At 39.9% G+C, this 23,252-nt stretch overlaps 1 protein-coding gene across 1 annotated transcript in view; it reads right to left on the reverse strand.

The window, feature by feature from the left end:
• Positions 1-6,812: 6,812 nt before the first annotated feature.
• The window catches only part of NBAS (NBAS subunit of NRZ tethering complex), a 166,661-nt gene continuing 150,221 nt past the window's right edge, over positions 6,813-23,252 (reverse strand). The window contains exons 50-52 of the mRNA XM_069011614.1: positions 23,074-23,218; positions 17,051-17,179; positions 6,813-7,578 (exon numbers count right to left, since the gene is read on the reverse strand). Coding sequence (XP_068867715.1) covers positions 7,303-7,578; positions 17,051-17,179; positions 23,074-23,218 — 550 coding nt within the window. The 3' untranslated portion in view covers positions 6,813-7,302. The remainder of the gene's footprint in view (positions 7,579-17,050; positions 17,180-23,073; positions 23,219-23,252) is intronic.

Raw genomic sequence — 23,252 nt, forward strand, 5'->3', positions numbered from 1 at the left:
ACAGATGAAACTTATCACTATAAGAAGAAATCAAAGTAAGTAAGATTTCCATGTTTCTGAATGTCATGGTAGACAGGCTTGGTGAGGGATTTATTTTTTATGAAGTTTTAGCTGTCATAATTACCTACTGAAAGTTAGTAGTTAAACCCCAACTTTCCTAAGCATTATGGAAAGACGAGGCTCTCTCCTTGTACTGCTAAAATCTTCCTGCACTACAATGGGATTCTCATTCACTCTGCAAACTCAGTACTCCATCTCCACCCAGTGCAACAGAGCATTGCTGAGGACAAACATATGAAAGGTTAAGGCACTGAGCTCTTGAGGAGAATAGAACCACGTCAGCAGATGTTTCAGCCAAGCTAAAAGAACGAGCCTGTTCCTGACCATCCAGAGGACCTTTATACTTCTGCTTTTATCATGGGTTTTGTCAGAGACTGAAATATTACAGTTTATGACTTAAACATTTTCTTAAAGGACTTTTAAAACTCTATTACAAAAGCTGCAAAAAAGACTACTGCACCCTGGATGGGGCCCTGAGTGAGACCTTACACTGCTCACTGATGAAGATAAGATAAAGTAACAACTCAGGGCTGGGGACATTCACAAAGCACAGGCTTAACACCTCCAAGGTGGAGACCACAGCCCCAGGGCTCTCAGCTGCCAGGCTCGAACAGACCCCCTGCACCAAAGGGTGGAGGGAGGAGAGGCTTTGAGTATCTTGCAAAAGCCTGTGGTCAGAAGCTTATCCACAGCAGAAGGGGTGACATGGCCCATCACAGGGGCCCCCTCAAGGGGTCCCCAGACCCTGCACCAGAAAGGATGCAAGAGACCCTCAGTGTTGCAAGGGACAGTGTCAAGCTGGGTCCTGCAAGGGAGACGTGGCCGTTCCCACCTGGCCCACAGCGTATATTAATCCATGGGATTCTGTCCTCTTTGGCGTGTGGTGTGGCAGCGTGTGGCAGCATGGTGCAGCGTGTGGCGGTGCGGGCACGGCGGCGACGGGGGACCCTCACCCCCAGCAGGCCAGATGGAGGGGAGCAACGAGACGTCGCTGGGACCCTCGGATGGGTGATCTGCTTCCACCTAACCCCTGTCACCTCTCCGTTACCCCAGCCCCCCACTCACACTTCTTTTTCCTATTTATTTCTCTCTTTCTTTTATCTTACCTTCTCTTTGCCTCTTTTACTATTAAATAAAATACATCAATTTTTTGGCATCAACATCTAACCTCGTTTGGTTTTAATCTTGTTTCTGGGAATATTTTGAACCTTCTAAGTTTTTTCTGGTTTATGCTCAGAGACTTAGCTTGCTTTGCTTTCCTGGGTTTAAACTGGATCGTAACAGGCCTCATCTTCAGCAAAATGAGCCTGCTGTTTTCAAATGCAGGCAGTTGCCAAAGAGATACAGGTTTACTATTTTCTATGTCTACAAAAGGGGACCAATTATAAAGGCATCAAAATGCTGTTGCATTAAGGGTATAGGAATTTATCAGAACATTCCAGCAGGTCCTCAGAGATCAGAGGGGTGGTAATGAAGAGAAGTTTTTGAGAACTACAGCTGGATGAAAAACTGTTCAGTCTTCATGAAACATGTTGTCTGGGTGATGAGCTCCCACTGAGTCACAAGGTTCAGAGTGGACATCCTTGCCAAACTTAGCCCCAGATGCCACCAATGGTTTAGGTCTAAAGTTTTTAACAGCACTTAAACTTAATAGCACTTAATCAATAGCTTAATTTAAACAATTTAATGAAAGATTCTTATGGAATTTACCACAGTACAATGGTAACTCACTCATAGGTCTAATTTACTTACAAATGTAACATACTTAAGAATCTTAAGAAACATTCATAAGACTTCATACTCGCGCACACACAGACTTAAAGGAGTATGTACAAGGTATATCCCTGTGAAGTACTCCCCTTAAGTTCAGGGAAGTACTTCCATTGGATGCCTTTGGATCTTCTCAGCAGGTGAAGGGTTGATCCTTGAGGAGTGGGGGTATCTGCCCAGGCTCTGTCAGCTTTTGGCAGTGGTCCTCCAAGTAAACTTGAGAGTTCTCTGGCTCACAGTGATGTCTCACTCAGAGGGACATGCTGTCACAGCCTGCTGTGGTCCAGGACAGATCAGTGGGTCTCACTTGGGACCATTATTTATAGAGTAACAAGAGAGTGGGCTTTAGTCATAGTCATTTTCTATCCTGACCACAGTTTGGGTCAATAACATTCTCTGAAAGTTCAACAACAAAAATGTTGTTCCATTTGGGCTGTTATTCAGGCAAAAAAAAAAGGTTCTAAGGCTGTTCATTAAAAACAGGAGCTCGCCAGACAGTGTAAGTTGTTGGGAGAAGAGTGTTTCTGATGAACTCAAGAGAGCTCAGCCAGCTGCTGTTCATCAAGGCTGAGGCCTAATGAACATTTCTGAGATCATAGTGTGGCCCAAGGAGGAGAGGGCACTTTTACCACCACAGATGTACAAGAGAAATATAATCATAAATAAACTGTAACAAACATAGCAATTTCAGATTACTTCTACCACTGTGGAAAGGGAGCTCAGTGTCAAACAAATCCTATGCAAACACTACCTCAAGTGCTCAGTAATAGTTAAATAATCTAATTGAAAAATATTTTTAGGCCACTAGAACTCTTGGTGTGCCTGCAACATTTGATACAAAGCATGATCTGCTCCTGCCTCCCATGTCTCAAAAAATATACTAAAAATACAAAAAAATTACTGGTTTTGCAAGTGTAGGAATTCTTATCCCTATGATGAATCGATTCTATGAATCCATATTCATAGAATAGTTTGGGTTGGATGGGACCTTTGAAGGTCATCAGGGAGAAGGGACATTTTCAACTGGATATCAGAGCCCCATCCAACCTGACCCTGAATGTTTCCAGGGGTGGGACAGCTACCACCTCTCCAGGCAACCTGTGCCAGTTCCATCTTCATTGTAAAAATCTTCTTTCCTGTATCAAATCTAAATCAACCCTCTTCTGTATTTAAACTATGATCCTCTGTCCTATCACAACATTCCCTATTAAAAACTTTATCCATATGTTTCTTATAAGCCTGTTTAAGACACCTCATAGCACTGGAAGGTGCTATGAGGTGTCCCTGGAGTCTTCTCTTCCCCAGGCTGAACAACCCCAGCTCTCTCAGCCTGTCTTCGTGGGAGAGGTGCTCCAGCCTCCTGACCATTTTTGTGGCCTCCTCTGGACTCTCTCCAAGAGGTCGGTGTGTTTCCTGTGCTGAGGATGTCCATACTCTACACCAGATGGCCACTCTCAAAGCATCTTCCACAGTGCAGAATGTCGCACTCAGTAAATCACAAACTATCATTATACAAGGAAGAAGATACCCAGATCACATGTAGCCACCCTCTTCAGAGAATTGCACTGTTTTGTTTATAAATAGAAGTGTGTACTCTGTCTGTGTTGCAATGTCATCCTGGCTATACTTAGTGTTTCCAGCAGAAAAAGGAATTCTGAGTTATGGTCTTTCTTCCTTAATCTCTGGTTCTAATTATTCATAAGAAAGGTGATATATTTTGCTGCTTTGCTGTGTCTCCCAGGCAGCTAAAATCTCCTTAAAGATCCAAACACTATCAGTATTTTTCAGACAAAAGAGGATTAATTGCCCTAGGAAGCACTGCTCCTGGAGACACAACTCAACTCTTTATTCACCTGCTTTTGGGAACAGAAATATCTCCAGAACATGGAATTGTTTGAGGTAAAAAAAAAATCCGCTTATGCTGTATTATGAACAAATCCCAACTGCAAATCAAACAAACTGACAGAACTGAACTGTTCAGTGTTCAATATAACAATAACCTGGATAAAAGTAATACCAAGGTGAGTTTCATAACCTTTAAAAAGAAAAAAAGAAAACAAAAACCAAAATCCAAACCCAACTCAATAGCACCTGCTAGTGTATCCTCTGCTCAATCCCAGAACCTTACATGTTACTCTGCAATACAGAAGATACTAAAAGGCGGGCACTGGGATACACGTGTCCTTGTTATGTGCCTCTTCTTTTTTTTTTCCTTCCTTAAATTTTCTTTGAAACATACACTAATACAGGCTGATCATTCTGGATATATATACTAAAGTAATGCTTCTTCTTACAGGTGAAAGTTTTGAATACAGAATAAATCAGGAATAATCCAGGCTGCAAGGAAAACATTTATCATGGATTTGTAATGCCAGCAAACCAGAAAATGGACAGAAGATCAATAACACTTATTAGAGCTTTATCTACAGCTCAGTTTTAGAGTGACACTAACACAAACTTTCCACGATCCTGAATGAGAATGGTCAGAAAATCTAGCACTGGCTTTACCAACCTGAGAACAAAACCTGCAGACCAAAATGTTTCACTGTAAAGTATTGAAACATTCTACAGAATAACCCAAGGTTTTTTTGCTGGAGGTGCACATGTTGTTTGTCCACATCTACTGATGGCCACTTTTACTACCTCTTTAAAATTCTTCCTTTTTTTCCTCTGCAATTCCAATATACTTGCTTTACTAGTCTGGGGCTCTTGGGACTGCTAACATAAGAGAACAGAATTAAGGCAATATAGCTGAATGATAGAAATTGGAATTTGGAATGCATGTTAATACATTGATGATATAACCCTCTATAAACACTGAAGGACAGCTGGGACTAGCAAATACAAAAGGTAAGTTAACAATCTGAAGAATTAAAGAATTGTTAAAAGTCTCATTACAAATCCTGTGCAATGTGGGAAGTAAGGCTGACATCTGATTCATTTTCACAGTCAGTAAAAGCTGGTAAAACAAAGCAGATCCCAAGAGGACAAACATAAAAAGCTTTTCAACATGGGAACAACCAAGATAGTCATCCTTGGAGGTTTTCCAGACCCAACTGAATGTAGGCTGGAGCAACCTGTTCCAGCCATGCAGGCACCCTGCCTTAAGCAGGAGGTTACATTACATTACCCTAGAGGTTGCTTCCAATGTGTATTATGTCCTCTGGATCTTATAATGTATAATATTTCTGTACATTATTACATCAAAATTAGATCTGAACATGAGATTAGGCAAAAAATTTTACAGACTGATTTTAAGAAGTGTCTATAAACACAAAACGTCAAACCCTTCTGGTAATGCAGTATAATAAATACATAGAGCCCTTGTTAAAAAACCGCTGAAAACAATAAAAAAATTATTTTGTCTTAATTAAACAGAAAGGCATTTGGAATCAGTGCCTGGTAAAGTTATGGAGCCTTTTCTGGGAGATATCTGAAAACACCTAAAAGACAGTGCAGTGACTGCTCACAGCCGGCATGGCTTCATGAGGGGAAAGTCCTGCTTATCCAACCCAATTTCCTTTTACGACAAGGCAACCCACCTAGTTGATAAAGGGATGAGCATTGTAATCTTTTTGGATTTCAGTAAAGTTTTTGGTATTGTCTCTCCTACAGGACAGATCTCTACAGGATCTCTACAGAGTCTGTCCTCCAGGATCCTTCTGGACAAAATGTCCAGCCCCCAGCTGGATAAACACATCATGGCATGAGTGAGCAACTGGCTCATGGGTCAGGCACAAAGGGTTTCAGTGTATGGGACGACATCAGACTGGTGACCTGTCACTAGTGGGGTTCACCTTGGCCCTGTGCTCTTCAACATCTTCATAAATGACTCAGATGCAGGGCTGGAAGGGACACTGAGCAAGTCCACAGAGATACAAAACTGGGAGCTGTTGACTCGCTTGAAGGCAGAGAGACCTGGACAAATCACAGGAATGGGCAATCACCAACCGTGTGGAGTTTAACAAGGGAAACTGATGGATTCTGCACCCGAGATGAGGCAACCCTACATGCACAGACAGACTGGGCAATAAGAGGCTGGACAGCAGTGCCACAGAAAGGGACCTGGGGGTCCTGATCAAAGGAAAGTTTAATCTGAGTCAGCAGTGCCCTGGCAGCCAGGAGGGCCAGCCCTGTCCTGGGGGGCATCAGGCACAGCATCGCCAGCTGGGCAAGGGAGGGGATTGTCCCACTCTGCTCTGCACTGGGGCGGCCTCACCTCGAGTGCTGGGGGCAGTTTTGGGTGCCACAATCTAAGAAAGATATTAAGCTATTACAGAGTATCCAAAGGAGGGCCATAAGGATGGTGAAGGCCCCTGAAGGGAAGCCGTGTGAGGAGTGGCTGAGATCACTTGGTCTGTTCAGCCTGGAGGGGACTGAGGGGAGGTCTCATCGCAGTTACAGCTTCCTCGTGAGGGGAAGAGGAGGGACAGACTCTGATCTCTTCTCTCTGGTGCCCAGGGACAGGACCTAAGGGAATGGTCTAAAGTTGTACCAGGGGAGGTTTAGGTTGGAGATCAGGAAAAGGTTTTTCACCCAGAGGGTGGCTGGGCACTGGAACAGCTCCTCAGGGAAGTGGTGACAGCACCAAGTCTGACAGAGCTCAAGAAGCATTTGAACAATGCTCTCAGCCACATGGTGTGACTCTTGGCGATGCTCCTGTGCAGGGCCAGGAGTTGGCCTCAATGATCCTTGTGGGTCCCTTCCAACTCAGCATATTCTGTGATTTTGCAAATATACACATTTATCTGATTTTTCAGAACTCAGGGAAAATATAAGCAAATACTTTGAAAGTATATTCACAAAAGGTACCAAAAATGTTCAGGATTTGAGATGGGGTTTCCCAAACAGAGGAGAAAAATATCTCTTAAACTTCAGCTTGTCCTCATGAATAAACATCACTAAGGAGAGACAGGAATTTCAGCAAAAGGGCCTGAAGAAAGAAAATATTTATCTAAAAGGCTGAAAGAAGAGACAGTACATTAAATGCAAAATATTTTATTTATTGCAAACAAAAGCTGTGATAACAACATTGCACAATACTGAATTTTAAGGTTTTGAAAGTCTCAAAAATCACTCTTGTGACTTTTTTGCTCCATATATATCTTTATAATTATATTTTTACATTAGTTTTACATTATGACAAGAGTAAATTACTTACAGAAATTAAGACAAATTGTATATAACCTGCTGCCTTACTAATGTTTCATTTATATGTAACCGAGTGTAACCATTTAATGTTGATCTGAAAGGATGATCAGATTCAATGCTTTGCTAATTACACAACAGAATGATACAGTCTGCACCAATAGTTTTTTTTAAGCAATTAGAAGCATATGGGAAGTTACTGCGTGCTGTGTGTTTTCTACAAAATGTAGGTAATAACTTACTTTGTTACTTCACTGGAACAACAATTCCTCCCTTTTGTGTAAGATCTCCAGCAAAAAGGCAGACATGCTAAACCCAACATGTTCAGATCCAATGCTGAACAGCCTGGAGGGCAGCAGTAAAAGTCCTGAGTGCAGGATGGGTCCCTCGATGAGCCATCAGGAGGGACCCAGCTTCTGCATTGAACCCTGCTTCTTTCAGCTGTTTTGCAATTTCCTCCACATCCCAGCCTCCCTGTCCCTGGTTAGCCAGGAGGTGGTCAATAAGGCGTGGGCAGAAGGCAGTGGACATGCACTTCACCACCAACTTAGCATTGAGGAGCAAGGAGAGTATTTCAGCATCACAAGTGGAATCATCAACCTACAAAGAAAGAGAAATTCAAAGTAATTAAAAATTAATTACCAGATCCAGCCATCAGCCAGAACATGTCATGATAATGGTTCTGGACTGTACAGTGTGACCTTCAAAGTTAGAGGAGTACTCCCCATGGATTAACTACAGGGATACACGCTTTGCAGATGTCAGAATATGTAAAGGTATGTCTTTAACAGTCTACCACATTAATATAAATATTTGACCTGCACAAAGTTAAGGAATAAGAATGCTTAACAGTTTGGGATTACACCACCAGCTTTATAGACTTTTCACAGGTTTTAAGTCCCAGTGCAGCACAGATCACACCATTTAGCTCCGTATCAAGAATGACACTCTTAAGGAAGGTCAGAGCAGAGTATATTAAATTTTGGTCACTTTATATTAATATAGTATATTACATTTCACATGTTAATGTAACAGGCAACATTCACAGACTCAATCAGCACTCACAGCAAGGATGAGATTTTTGAAAGAATATATAATATATTAAAAGATGTGAAGCATAGAGCTGCTACCTCTGAGAGACACCCTGGATGCCTGAAAAAATGTGGTTACTTGATATATGAGAGCAGAATACTCTCTTGAGAATCTTGTCTGTAGCTTTACAAATAACACTATAGTATTTCAGTTAATTTTGGTATGTCCTTCCTGGGTTCTTTGAAATACAGTGCTGTGTTAACTTACCACTTAAGGAAGCACAATTGAACAACTACATACAAACAAAAAAAGGAAGGGATCCCACCCAGAGGGACACTGACAAGCTTGAGAGGTGGCCCTGTGCCATCTTCATGAAGTTCAGCAAGTCCCAGTGCAAGGCCCTGCATCTGGGTTGGTGCAATCCCAAGCACAAGTACAGGCTGAGCAGAGAATGGACTGAGTGCAGCCCTGAGGAGAAGGACTTGGGGATGCTGGTGGACAAGAAAGTCAGCATGACCTGTGCATGTGCCCTTGCAGCCCAGAAAGCCAATTTTATATTGGGCTGTGTCCAAAGCAATGTAGGCAGCAGGGCAAAGGAGGGGATTCTGTCCCTCTGCTCTCTCAACCTGCAGTGCTGCATTCAGCTCTGGGACCCCAACATAAAGAGATGGACCTGTTGAAGAGAGTTCAGAGGAGGCTGCCAGGATGATCAGAGGGCAGGAGCACCTCTCTTATGAAGACAGAGGGAGACAGTCTGGAGATGTTAAGGCCCCAGAGAGACCTTGCAGCACCTTTCAGTACCTAAAAGGGGCTACAAGAGAGATAGAGAGGGACTTTTTACAAGGGCATGGTGTGACAGGACAAGGAAGAAAAACGAAACTGTAACAGGGCAGGTTTAGATTAGGTATTAGCAATAAATTATTTACTGTAACGGTGGCAAGGTACTGGCACAAATCATCCAGAAAAGTTGTAGGTACCCCATTCCTGGGAGTGTTTCTAGGTCAGGTTGGATAGGGCTTTGAGCAACCTGGTCTAGTAGAAGGTGTCCCTGTCCATGGCAGGGGGATTAGAACCCAAACCATTCTGTGATTCTATGGTAAAAAAGGACCAAAGGAGGGGTAGACAGTAATCGGTTTTCAATTACTGCACCATATCAAGTTACAAATAAACTAATAAAATTATGATACATTTATAAAACAACCTCAACGTTTAAAAGCAAAAAAAAAAAAAAAAAACCTGTCAGGTTACTCTCTGCTTCATTTTCCATAAAAATTATGTACCAGGTACCAGCAAGTAATAAACACCCCATGAAACAGTGATTTAGCACCCCTGAAGACCAATTCAACTGCTACACAGGACCACAGGATCTGACTACTGTATACAGGGTGATTTGGCAGTGACACTCTACAGTTGAAATTAAGCCATTTTTGATCTAATTAGCACAGCACAAGGTCCAGTTTACAAAACAGTTCTAAGAACTGTAGGGATCTCCAGCCTTTAGGCTATCCAACCTTAGTCTTTAATTATTTAATAACTGCCAAAAGTTAACTATGGAAATATTTTCCTGTTGAAGACAGGCTGATCATTAAATAAAATGGGTCAACAAGCAGCTGAACATGAGCCAGAGTGTGCCCAGGTGGCCATGAAGGCCAGTGGCATCCTGGCTTGTATCAAAAATAGTGTGACCAGCAGGACCAGGGCAGTGATTGTCCCCCTGTACTGGGCACTGGTGAAGCTGCACCTCATATCCTGTGTCCAGTTCTGGGCCCCACACTTGCAAGAAAGACATTGAGGGGCTGGGGCATATCCAGAGAAGGGCAGTGGAGCTGGTGAAGGGCCTAGAGAGTGAGCCATGTGAGGAGCTGCTGAAGGATCTGGGGGTGGTCATACTGGAGAAAAGGAAGCTCAGGGGAAACATTATCACTCTCTACAACTGCCTGAAAGGAGGTTACAGCGAGATGGGAGTCAGCCTGTTCTCCTAATTAACACGGGACAGGACAGGAGGAAGCATCCTCAGGTTGTGCCAGAGGAGGTTTAGATACTAGGCAAAATTTCTTTATAGAAAAAGTTGTCAAGCATTGGAACAGGCTGCCTAGGGAAGTGGCTGAGACATGGTTTAGAGTGGACTTTGCAGTGCTGGGTAACCGCTAGACTCAGTGAGACTTCACAGGTATTTTCTAACCTAAACAATTCTGATTCCAAAATTTCTAGCGTTGGCATCTTGCAGCACACCACACAGCATACTAAGCCATTATCCAAACAGCTGCCATCTCTTCTGAAATGAGAGGCTGAAGGGATATTCTCTCCCACCTTGAAGCTCTGTGTTCTCTATTCTTAACCTGTATGTAGGATGGAACTTTACACAGGACTTCACTGTTTGATTTTATGAACATAAAATGCAAACAGTAATTACAGCAGTGAGATTGACAGCAGATGCAAGGTTTAATTTAAAATTTTTTAGGTTACTATTCAGTTAAGGAAAAGTGCTATAGATTAGTGTGATTTCATATACCAAAAATCTACAAAGTGGAGAGAAACAAATCTGAAAGAAGACCTTTCCTAGCATAAACCATTAAGCATTTGAGTTATGCTATGGGGATGAAGATGCCGATGCAACACACAAGCAGAGAAACTTGTCTGCACTCACAAAGAAATGATATCAGTGTGGTTTCACGCATAACAAAACAGCTCACAAAAAGGCTCTTGAGTTGTGCCCCACAGCTTATCCTTAGACCCAAATAGATTAGCAGATTTAAATTGATTAACATTTCCCATTTTCTGACTTGCAAACTGTCTGAAGACCTGGTCAGGAAGAGGAAACCTTTGTAATTTAGTTGTCTCCACGCAACTGGCTGGAGACACATGATGGCAACCGGACCCTGTGAATGCATTTCATGCACTTAAGGCCACTGTCTGTTCCACCATCCTTTGGTCAGTCTAAGCAGAGTCTGGCAGGTGTGGGAAGAACACAAAGACACCAAGGTTTAATGAGAATTGCATTTAGAAACAGGCAGCAAGGAAAGCTCAGTTGACTATCAGTCTTACAACTCCAGATCATATCAACTTTTTGGGTAGCAACTGCACATGTAGAGACATTTCTAGGCATTAGTTTAAATAAAAACAACAACCTACAGAGATTGTCAATGAATTGATACATGTTTACAAACCTTAATTAAGATACCTTATACTGTTCAGCTTATACTGAACAGCTCTGCTTAAATAGAACTGTAAGACTTTTTTAATTAAATCAACGTAAATGTAGCTTAAGACTACATTTATTTACAATTCATTTTAAATCAGAACAACAAGCATTAAAGTAAAAAAAAAATACTAGAACAATATAAAAGGCAAACACACAAAGCATGTATTTTTTTAAAAATATACCATAGAGAGTCTAGTATGTTTTTTATGCAGGAAATTGCTCAGCAAAACGATGACTCTCCAATCTAAAAAAAGAGATGGCCTGGATGGCATAGGGCAGAAAGCAACATCACTAAAATTATGAAGGGATTAATTAAAAACATTACCTCATTAAGAAAAAAAAAAAATGAAGCATCAAATTAATCCATTGGAATCAGATTACGAGGAAATTAAAAAAAGGGCTTTTTTCACTGTTGAATTCTCTGTCAAATGATACTGCAAGATATAAAAGCTCATCCAAGTTTAAGGAGAAATTGCACAAAACCAAGAAAGAAAACCACTGGCAATTAATTAGATATATACAGCTAAAAATAACCAAAAATTTGGAAAGCAGTATTTCAAAGAAAGAGCCTGTGCATCTGCCCTATTTGTACTCCTCACTAGACTTGTAATTCTTCCATCTGTTCGAGCCAGGTTGCTGTTCCAGATGGAATTTTGATCGTCAAAATCTTACATTTTAAAAAATATTAATGGAAATCAACCTCCAGAGTTATTTTTGCTTGCCATACATACCAAATATTAGCCAACAGCAGATCTAGACTGCTAAACACACTACATTTTCATTTTCAAAATCACTCTTTTGAGTCTGTAAGACAGTAAAACCCAGCAAGTAAAAAACCAACCACCTTATTATCCCAGTTTTAAAAAGCTGTTTTTTTTCTGGGCAGACAGCTCAGTCAGGATCTTACTAATGAATCACTTCTTATCTGCCTGCAGATGCAGAGCCCTTGCTATCCCAAGGCCCTAACTAGGCCATAAAACTAAGACTATTGCTAATCCCAGAATCACTGTTCCAGTGATAAGGAATGCAGCTGACTGCAGTCTAAGCAGGTCTCAGAGGTGCAGGTATCTTCTGCATAAATTAACACCCAACCACTTTCCATGCTGTGTGTATAAACTATGACCCACAATAATGACAAAATCAAGAGTGTACATGTCAGAGAAAAGTCTTTACGCCTATCTAGAACTCCATGCTAAGGGTGCTAAATTTTTCATTAGAGTAAAATCTGGAGGGTTTAAATGGGAGCAGCTTTCACTTTTCATATCCAACTCTCCTTCAGCAGGACTTGACAGTGTAGATTTAGCATATGATGCTCACACACAATGTCCATGACTGCAAGTAAAAGATCTAATGGGGATAATTTCATTAAGGAAGAACTGACTTTTCTCCCTTGGCTTTCCTATTTCGGTATTGGCTAATACCTACTTTCAAGCGTTGAAGTATAGGCATTCAAGTGGTACCTTTGCTGTCATAAAAGCATCCAGGTGTGGGGCCTCCAGCACAAGAAAGCCAAGGACTTGTTGGAATGGGAGAAGGTCATGAAGACAATCTTAGGAGGGCTGGAGCACACCTCCTATGAAGACAGGCTGACAGAATTGGGGTTTTCAGCCTGGAGAAGAAAAGGCTCTGGGGAGACCATATAACAGCCTTTCAGTACAAGAGAGCTGGAGAGGGATGTTTTACAAGAGCATGGAGTGATAGGACAAGAGGAAATATCCCATCTAAACCAACCAAACCAACCAGTAAGAGGGTTGGTTTAAATTTAGTATTAGGAAGAAATTCTTTACTGTGAGGGTGGAACAGGTTGCCCAGAAAAGTTGTGGATGCCCCAGTCCTGGAAGTGTTCAAGGCCAGGTTGGGCTTTGAGCAGCCTGGTCTAGTGGAAGGTGTCTCTGCCCATGCAGGGTTTGGAACCAGATGATCCAATTCTCCATCAGCATTGTTTGTGCAGGTGTTCAGAAGTTCTGATATTACCAAGAGGCAATATTTCACCTGTAACTTCTGCATTATAAAATCCACAAGTTATGAAAGGTAAGAGCTGGTGATGACTGAGCAGCAGTAAAGAACTGAAACTGCTGTTTCATGGAGTAGTCCCTTCTCTAATACTATTGGAGATAAAAATGCTTTTCATTTTACTCCTTCCTGGAGTATATATCTGTAGAACAAATAAATAAGGGGAAAAGAAACCAGTGACATAAAAAATCCTGGAAAAATAAACTAGAGGAAGCTATTTTATCATAATCACCATTAGCTTACACAAAATGTAACTATTTCTTTTAAAGATTAAGCCCCATTAAGTGAGTAGTCATAAATGGCATACACTGGAGAACACTCGAAATTCCATTATTCCCCACAATATTTGTGATTTTTCGTATTACATATTTCAGTAAAACATGTTACAAAGGTAGATTCAGTACTTCATCACTGAAATTATAACATGCAAATGGAACTAAGGTATTACTCAAACTACAACATTTTTCTGGTGCCAGTTTCTGTTAAAAGTATTGATTGAACAAGTATTTGCACTGCTTGTATTAACCCCCACTTGTTAGCTGTTTTAACATGATAGGTACCAACAGGCAATAGAATATTTATTTGCTCTGTCAGATGGATAAAAATTAGTTTTCATCTCTGAAAGATAACCAAGTGCACAGACAACACTGAAAACCCCTCTCAAAAACAATCTGACTTTTAAGGGCTCTATTGGCAGTAATAAGGTTATTTAAGCAAACTGATTTTTTTAAATTACACACTATGCAACACAGAGGAAGAACAGTTATTTCTGTTACTCAGAAAAGGCAAGTAGCAATTCATTAAAAAATACACAATAAAAGTGGGGTCTGCAATTTCAAAAAAAGCTTACGCAAAAACTTGGTTGGTTTATTACAGGCAAAAACTGTACAATTCCCAGTATCAGCACTTCAGCATCATCCTTAACTGTAAACATCCATAAAGCTGCCAGCAACATACAACAAATGGCTAACTAATACATCCTATCAGCAAGCAAGTGCTGTATTTTTCTCGCAGCCATGTTTGTGAGCTGTGTTAGCACTGGATCAGGGAATCAATAGCTGTGATTCCCCTCTGTCAGATGTTATTTGTCTGTTTCGTGTTTCATGTAAGCAGAAACAGCCTTCCCATGAAAAATTCATTAAGAATTTTACAAAAAGCATTAACAGTCAGAATACTGTTTTTTAAAAAGCAGGCATAGAAAATTATACTGAATAGACAACATTGCCATAGCTAAGTAATATATGCACTTTTAGTACAGCAGCAAATAATGTACTCATAAGAGATGCATATAAACAAGGAGGAAGAGGTACTTCTTATACAATATAAGAACAGCTTTTACAGTTAGCACAGCACTCTTCTGTACTTGCTGCTTTTCTAACACTGTCCCATTCAAAGTACTGGCTGAGCTCTATGCCTGATGTAATAAAGTCAATAGTTAAATCTTCATTGACTTAAAGTGAAACATTAGACCAAAGCTAACTGCTTTGAAAATTCTAGGTTATTTAGCACTCTTACAGAACTATGTGCTCAAATTAATACTGAATATAGAAGGAAGAATTAGAAATAGCTTACCAAGCTGCCTCCTGGATAAGAAAGCCAAAAAGAATATTATTTTGGGCATGCACAGGTGTACAAAGTGCTTTATACTAGCAAGAAGCTAATAAGGTTCCTGGCCCTAAAACTCCAATATAATGTAATCAGTGTAGGAAACTGAAAGCTGGAGCACACTAGAAAGAAATGGCCAGTTAAGAGAGCAGTACAATTAGTAACCATTCAGAAAATGCTACTGCACAGCATTATGCTTTTAAAATAGTTAAATAAAATGTGCTCGGACAGTAATTCCTGCTGACAAGCTTCAGAATTAGTCACTTATACAGCAGCTTTCATCTGTTAACAAAAAAGTCAATTTTGAAAGGCTAACAAGAACACAGAGATGAGAAAGTGCATGCATGTATCAGATTTGTGCTTGCTTTTCAATGAAATAATCTTGCTTAAAAGTTACAAAAAAGCCTTGCTTTGTAGAAATAAAATCTAAAATTGCAGGTGGTAAAAGAAAACTATCAATGTACTACTGTTTTAGTGGTTAATATTTATGCAATTATTTTTTGTAAAAAATTCAGACAATTTGTGGTTTATTGGTGTAAAAGAAAGGGAATAGGAACACCTATGCATTCTTAGCTTAGATACCAAACTCTACTAGCAAACACTCCAAATTCAAACTGGATGCTAACAATGGCATTAGAATTTTGCTAGAAGATGTGTGTTACATGTAGTATATCCTGATACCTTCCATTCTACTGTTTCAAATTTTCATAGAGAACATGTTAAAAAAGGTAGTGCTTCTTCCATTTTAGTAATAAAGCCCTTTCGAAGGAAAATTAGCAATATGTGAAATGAAGCCTATGCTTCCAGATCCATTACTTCTCTGGCTTGTCTTCACCGGTTCTGGAAAGGAGACAGATCATTTCTTAAACTATCCGAAGGATGTAAAAAGAGAAAGCTTCTGAAATACAATATGCCTAAGAAGGAAAGACACAGCACGTGAGTAGGAGTAAGTGATGAAGAAAGACTTAAGGGAGAATCCTGGGAAGAAGAGGATGGAGAATATCTTTCCTAGTTAAAAGAGGATAGTGTGAAAATAGGGGATATGATTTGCACAGTTTGTAACAACCAAGGAATCTGAAAATTTTGGGGCAATCAAAATAACTAGAACAAAGGGTATCCCTAGAAGAAGTTATCATTTTAATCTGAATTCCTACAAATCATATTTTCAAAGCTTTTGTGTTTGGAGGATACTTGTTTTAGAAAGACATATGGTTTCATTTGTTTCTATGTGGGCAGTTTCATTGTGAAGTACCACATGAAAAATATAACATCAATTTTTATTTTGTATCGTAATACACAACCAAAAGCTCCCTAAGATATGGTGCACAATTCAGAAATATTAGAGATGAGGCTTTCCTACCTAAATATTGTAATTCTGGAAATTATCAGTGCAGTTAATTCAGTCAGAGGAGAAAGCCATTCTCTCTCATGAAAAAGTCAGAGACAATTGGTTCCTTCTTTTATGCAGTGGAATGTTAGATCGCAGACCACAGCTAACATAAAGCCCAAGAAAGTCAGGCTGCACATGCAGAAGTTCAATTAAGAGCTTCAAAAAATTTTAAACCCAGCTCAGCTTTCAGAAAAAAGATATAATGCTTTTGCCTAGGAGACTTCCATCTTTTTAGGTGTTCCTTACTTGCCGAAAAGCAAATACACAGGGAAAAGACAGTAATGTAACGTTATATAGCAATTGACAAATATACAGCGACATCTTTCAGTTCTTGTCCAAAGAAAAAGACAGCATTTAGGTTTTTTCTCCAGAAACTCTCTACAGTATGGAATCAAGTCTGTTTAGAATGGCATGAAAGTCCCCAAACATACCATCACAACAAAACCAGTGACACAACAGCTCTTCAAGTGTATACAGATGCCACAGTTGTCAGAAACAAGCTAAGTCATCTGACATACTACTATCACTTAAAAAACCTCAAAGTGAGGGAATATGAACACAGAGGTAACAATCATAGAACAGTTTCTGTTCCACCACATTGACTTAAAAGAGCATACTAAGTAATTTAAAGGAAGTGCTATGAGGTTTAATCACCTCAAGTATGTATAAAAGCTCTTACCAGCCCTGTGTTACTGCTCACTGTGGACACAATAGCTGTGGAAAACCGTAATAATGGTAAGTGTCTCAGTAGTCTCTGCTTCCTACATGAACATAAAAGAGCTAACTTATTACCTCAGCCTCTGAAAGATGGTTCATTCAAGTGTTCATACCTTAGCAACAGCTGTTATCTGCTCCAGTGCCACAGCATGAAGGTCTTGGTCTTTGCTTTCTACCAGCAGTTTCAGGGATGGCAGCAGCAGGGACTGGTTAAGCAGCAGCAAACATAATTCTTTTATACACTGAAATAAAAAGTAAACTCTCTCAGTGGGATCTCTGGAGATACTAACATCATCATTTACAATAAAATTTATGAAAATTTTATGTCAAATGCAAAATGAAAACCACACTTCCACAACAAATGAATTCCCTGTTGGAAACACCTCTTTGGAAACCTGAAAGAACAAATTTTTTAAAATGTGGAATACTGGTTAAAGTGCAGCATTTGTTAGATTAAGACAAGGCAGGTACTGAATCACCATTACAACCAGGAGTTTTACTGAAAAAATAACAGAGCAATCACAGCTCTCTGTGGGACTGATATATTTGTGCTTACTGAAATACTGCAAAGCACAGGAAGAAACTTTTGACAGACACCTGTGACAATTCCGTAACTCAATTATGCAATCAGAAAAGTAGAACAAAATAAAGAGGAAATAACAGTACATACCAGAGTTCAATAATGCTTCTGTTGCGAAAAGTTTCCACATTTTATACAGTATTTTATAGACAATTAAAGTTTAGCAAATTAACTTTCTGTCATTCATCTAGTTTCCTATATTTTATAATACAGCATAAATTTAGCATCACACAACTTCAAGACAAAACTGACCAGAAAATATCTTCTAAAATAAAAACAAAAAATCCCTCAACAAATCTACTGTGCACTTCCAAAACTTTACCTTGTCCCTTAATTAAACACCCAACAACACGTCCTACATGTAATTTTTGAGTTGTTTTATTTTCCTCAATACTGCAGTGATTTGTTCATTTATACATCAAAAAGTATTTAAACAGATGAATTATATTATAAACCAAACTGTAACTTCCCTTTCCCTTTCTGTCATTTCTGAGAATTTAGGTTGCTTGTCGCAACCACTTCCCAATGAGGCCCATTAGAGATGTCCCATTTTCCAAGGCCCTTTACACTAGGGACTCTGGATGTTGTATGGTAGTTACATTGAAAATGGTATCCATCTCTTAAGAGATGCTCTCTGTTTGACTCCCAACAATTTTAGAGCAATTGTCAAAGGAGCTCATCAGCTAAATACTAAGCTGAGAGAATGCAAGTCATGTATTTTTTATGTCTTTTGAAGTTTAATGATAACTAACAATTTAATGACCAAGATGGATCCACACATTTAGTAGCACAGTTTCAGAAGCTGTGAGCCTAAAAGCCTAAAAATTATTTGAAGATGAGATGTTAAATATTCCAATTGCAATTTCCTGCATAGACACCTGACTTTGCTTGGGACAGGGAGCTCTCTGGCTGTACTTGTTCAGTCTTTTCTCAATTTACATCTTAAAGAAACACAGCCTAGAAGAATATATTCCACCACACTAAGCTCTGAGTCACTAAGGCAAGGCTTCTTCTCTTACTCAGACTTGTTCCTTTAAACTTGTATTCAGTACTGCTACTGATGGTCAATGCTTAGAATCACAGAATATGCTGAGTTGGAAGGGACCCACAAGGATCATTGAGGCCAACTCCTGGCTCTGTACAGGACACCCCAAGAGTCACACCATGTGGCTGAGAGCATTGTTCAAATGCTTCTTGAGCTCTTGTCAATCTTGGTGCTGTCACCACTTCCCAGGGGAGCTGTTCCAGTGTCCAACCACCCTCTGGGTGAAAAACCTTTTCCTGATCTCCAACCTAAACCTCCCCTGACACAACTTCAGGCCATTCCCTTAGGTCCTGTCCCTGGTCACCACAGAGAAGAGATCAATGTCTGTCCTTTCACTTCTCCTCACAAGGAAGCTGTAACTGCAATGAGGTCTCCCCTCAGTCTCCTCCAGGCTGAACAGATCCTGTACCCTCAGCCACTCCTCACACAGCTTCCCCTCAAGGCTCTGCACCATCCTCACAGCCCTCCTTTGGACTCTAATAGCTCAATGTCTTTCATGTATTGTGGCACCCAAAACTGCCCCCAGCACTCGAGGTGAGGCCACCCCAGTGCAGAGCAGAGTGGGACAATCCCCTCCCTTGCCCAGCTGGCGATGCTGTGCCTGATGCCCCCCAGGACAGGGCTGGCCCTCCTGGCTGCCAGGGCACTGCTGACTCAGATTAAACTTTCCTTTGATCAGGACCCCCAGGTCCCTTTCTGTGGCACTGCTGTCCAGCCTCTCATTGCCCAGTCTGTCTGTGCATCCAGAGTTGCCCTATCCCAGGTGCAGAATCCGGGACTTTCCCTTGTTAAACTCCACATGGTTGGTGATTGCCCATTCCTGTGATTTGTCCAGTTGTCTTTGCAGTCAACAGCTCCTCCCAATTTAGTGGCATGGGCATGCTTGTTGTGAATGATACAACATGGATCAAGGAATAAGAAGACTAAATAAATGCATTAAGCTTTGTCTGATAATTCATATGCTTATTAAACTTCTGTTAATTTCATATTCCACTGTGTTTCTTTTGAGCTGCATACCTTCCAGCAAACGTACTGAATGAAAAGTTATGGATTTGCTCTACACCTCTTCTTTTCTTGAAAATGTGTATTCACAGCAATAGATGCAACTTATATTCAGAAAAACAAATTCTGAGAGTCATAAAATACATAATCTGAGCAAAGCAGCAATTTTACCATGCTTGGTAACATTTTCCTCTCAAAACCAGCTCAACAAATTGACTAACTTTCTGCCTGATGGTAGCATGTCTAGCAGACATACTCAATCTTAACTACCATGCCCAAGTACAGAAGAAGTCATAATCTCTTTTGAAGTAGAAATACACATTCCAACAACTGCATTTCTCTTTCCACAGGAAGGGACTGGACAGCTTGCCAGCCACTGAAGACTGTCCAAATAGTACAAGTATCAACTTGTATCACTGCCACTAATGATTGAAGGGCTGCTCTGGACAGGAATTGAAAACCCAAGCCCAAGAGGGAAGTCATCACCCACAGCACTTCTCAGAACAACATAAGTGGGTTTCTATTCCACAGTGAGTACTTGAAAGCTTTTGAGTGTCAGCTGCCTGCCATGAGAGGCTCTGCTTAGAAGGGGTTTGATGTTACCTGTGAGAGGGTCAACCTGAGAAGGCCCAATTCAAAACCTGAACTACCAGGATTTAGTTTAAACTTTGTTAAGGTAACTTTTGTCTTCTATCTAGTTATCAATGGTTCACCATGACACCAGTGAGGCAAATAAGCCATATGTCTTTTTTTGGGTCCAGTATTATTCAGTATTTTCATGAATGGCTTGAAGGGCTGGATAATGAATACAAACAGCATTACATCTGGAGAGGCTAAAAGCAGACTGAAAAGCAGCATTTAAATTCAACATTATCTGAAGAAAATGAGCAGACACAACCATGCATGAACAAAATCATACAATGTAAAATCACAAATAAATCCCAGGAAAAAGTACCTACAAAAATTAGAAAAAAGGAGACCAACTGGCTGCTGTGTTATTCTGGGAGATAAGTATCTCATAGCCACTAAGACCCCAGGGTGATTACAGATAAGGGACTACATGCATTCTCCCATGTTAACTGACACATGACCCATAGGCTGATAGAACAACATGAGATATTCAGAGGAGTCACACTTTTACCATTACCAGGGGGAGAAGGATTTATCCCTCTCTAAAGAGATTAATCAGGCAGTGCAGATGTTGGGCAATCCAAACATGTGTATTCCAGGCAAATAAAACAATGTTTTTTTCCACTAAAAGGAATGGAAATATCTATCCATTGAATAATGCAAATTAAAGCCCAAAACAAACAAATAAACAAAAACCCCCACAAAAATACCCCCCCAAAGCAAACACACACATAGATACAAAGATTAAAGCTATGTAATTATCCAAAAGACATTTAGAAAAAAGAACTTGGCTTAAAAAACTAGATAGACTACTAGGATATGGAATGAAAAAAAGAGTGAAACCCTTCATGATTATATCCAAAGATGGCTTTTCTAACTTCTAGACCACATGACTTGAAGTTACATGTGTTTTTCTATTACAGCCTTTGAACTTGGCAAGGTTGTAATAGGAGAGAACTTGAACGGCAAATGATATTCATGATAATTAACTGGTTTCAGTTTTTAGAATTCCATCATTCCAGATTTGTCTTCTTAATCAGTGTATTTACTAAAATGTGAAATCATCTACACAGGTTAATTGTCAGTGATCAGATTTTCATCTTATTCAGCCACACGACTGCAAATCGTGCTCAAAATTTGAGCACTTAAGTACTGTAGCCATATATACAAATAAATTACATTTGTAGATGTTATTCCCCTGTCTTCCCAAGTAGTGACTTACAGGAGTACAGCCTGTGTTTGTAGGTAACTGTACAACTACACATTTTAGTGCAACTCTTTGTTACTGCACAGCGTTCTAGCCATAAAAAATGTATTTTACATCAATAAGACTGTTTAAAGCTTGAAGAACACAGTAACTTCATATCTGTACCTGTATAGTCATACTTACATGCTGGGCTCTTCTGACATCCTGTACCATTAAAAAAATACCAGAGGAAGGCACCTCCAACCAAAGCTGTCTACCAATACCAAAACTGTGTGTGAAGAGTGACATGTCATGGAGATCAAGAAAAAGTTTACTCAGCTAAGAAAAATGCAAACCATGACCCTTCTTGAGGAGAACCTGGTGAACTGAGTGCTGTATGACAGTGACACTCAGTGGGGTTTACCTCCCTGGATCACTGAGGTGAGGCAGAACATTCCACTGACAAAGTTCAGCTACTCCTATGCACATTAAGATTGTTAGTTTACAAGCTATAATGCATTATTTCAACACCTTATAAAGAAAAGCTACATATAATGATACCAGTCCCAGGGATACAGAGACCTGCCTTCCACTAAAGAGTTTTGGTGGGATGAATAAGTTAATAAATGTACTTATCATTTCAGCTTACTGCCACCTTCTGGAATAGTGTTTTACATAGAGTTCTGAACTTGACTCAGATCAGTGTGTTGGACCAGAAAAAAAAACAACCCAACAAACAAAAGCCCACACACCCACCTGTCTGTATCTTAAACAGAATGTGTTGTTTTAATTCTGCTTCTCTTCCTAACATCAGCTGTTTTCTATTACAGACAGTGACTGTGTAAAGATAATTATAAGAGATTAATCAGCCTACTAAAAATATGCATGTCTACTCTGAAATTGTGTGAAGTTTATTAAGAACTTTTCCAGTCTGTCTTCATTAATATACAGTGTTTACATACAAAACACTTCAATAATTTTATACATAAAGAGGTGCTTGTATTGAAGTATGCATACATAGTTAGGGAAAACAAGTTAGAAAATCACAGTTATTACTTATTAATTACTTGTATATTAAGGTTTTTTTCAACCATCATGTTTTTCAGGGATTCCTCACTAAATTTTTAAGCATTTATTAGTAAGAGAATTACTGATAATTTAAGTAACAGTTTTTTCAACACTGACTTAAATGACAATAGATTATTAAAGCCTTTCTACAAATACATTAAAGAATAATATACTGGAATAGACCTATAAAGATCAGCTAATCCAACTCAAAGCAAGTCCAACGATATCAAACTGCCTGTGACATGATCCAGTCAAGTCCTAAATACCTCCAAAGACAGACTCTCCTTGTCTCTTCTAGGCATCCACCTGTTCCATTGTTTCATTATTTTAAAGGTGAAAAATGTTTTCCTTGGATGCAATAGGAGATTTTGACGGTGTAACATGTTTCTATTGCCTCTTGTGCTGTAACTGAGCATCTCTGAAAAGAGACTAATTCCTCCACTCCTCATTTGACTACTTGAAGATATGATCTCCCACAGTCACGTCTTCTCAAGACAGACTGAACTTAGTTCTCAGCCTCTCTGTTAGCTCTCCACTGGACTTGATCCAGTATGGCAACATCTTACTTGTAAGATGGGACCTTGAAACAGGACTCATAAACAGGATACCCAAAGTTAAAACTTACCTTGACAGGGAGCATGTGCTTTGTCTCATACAAAGAACGGCAGATTTTCAAAATTTCATTTCCTGTGTTCTCCTTTTCCTCAGGTGGGCACCTCTGCAGCATAACAATCCCCAGTTTCACCCAGGGATTACCATCTGTGCACGATCTGCCCAGTAAAAAAAGAGATGCATATAGAATAT

This window comes from Aphelocoma coerulescens, chromosome 3 (assembly GCF_041296385.1).
Source record: "Aphelocoma coerulescens isolate FSJ_1873_10779 chromosome 3, UR_Acoe_1.0, whole genome shotgun sequence".
Classification (NCBI taxonomy): Eukaryota; Metazoa; Chordata; class Aves; order Passeriformes; family Corvidae; genus Aphelocoma; species Aphelocoma coerulescens.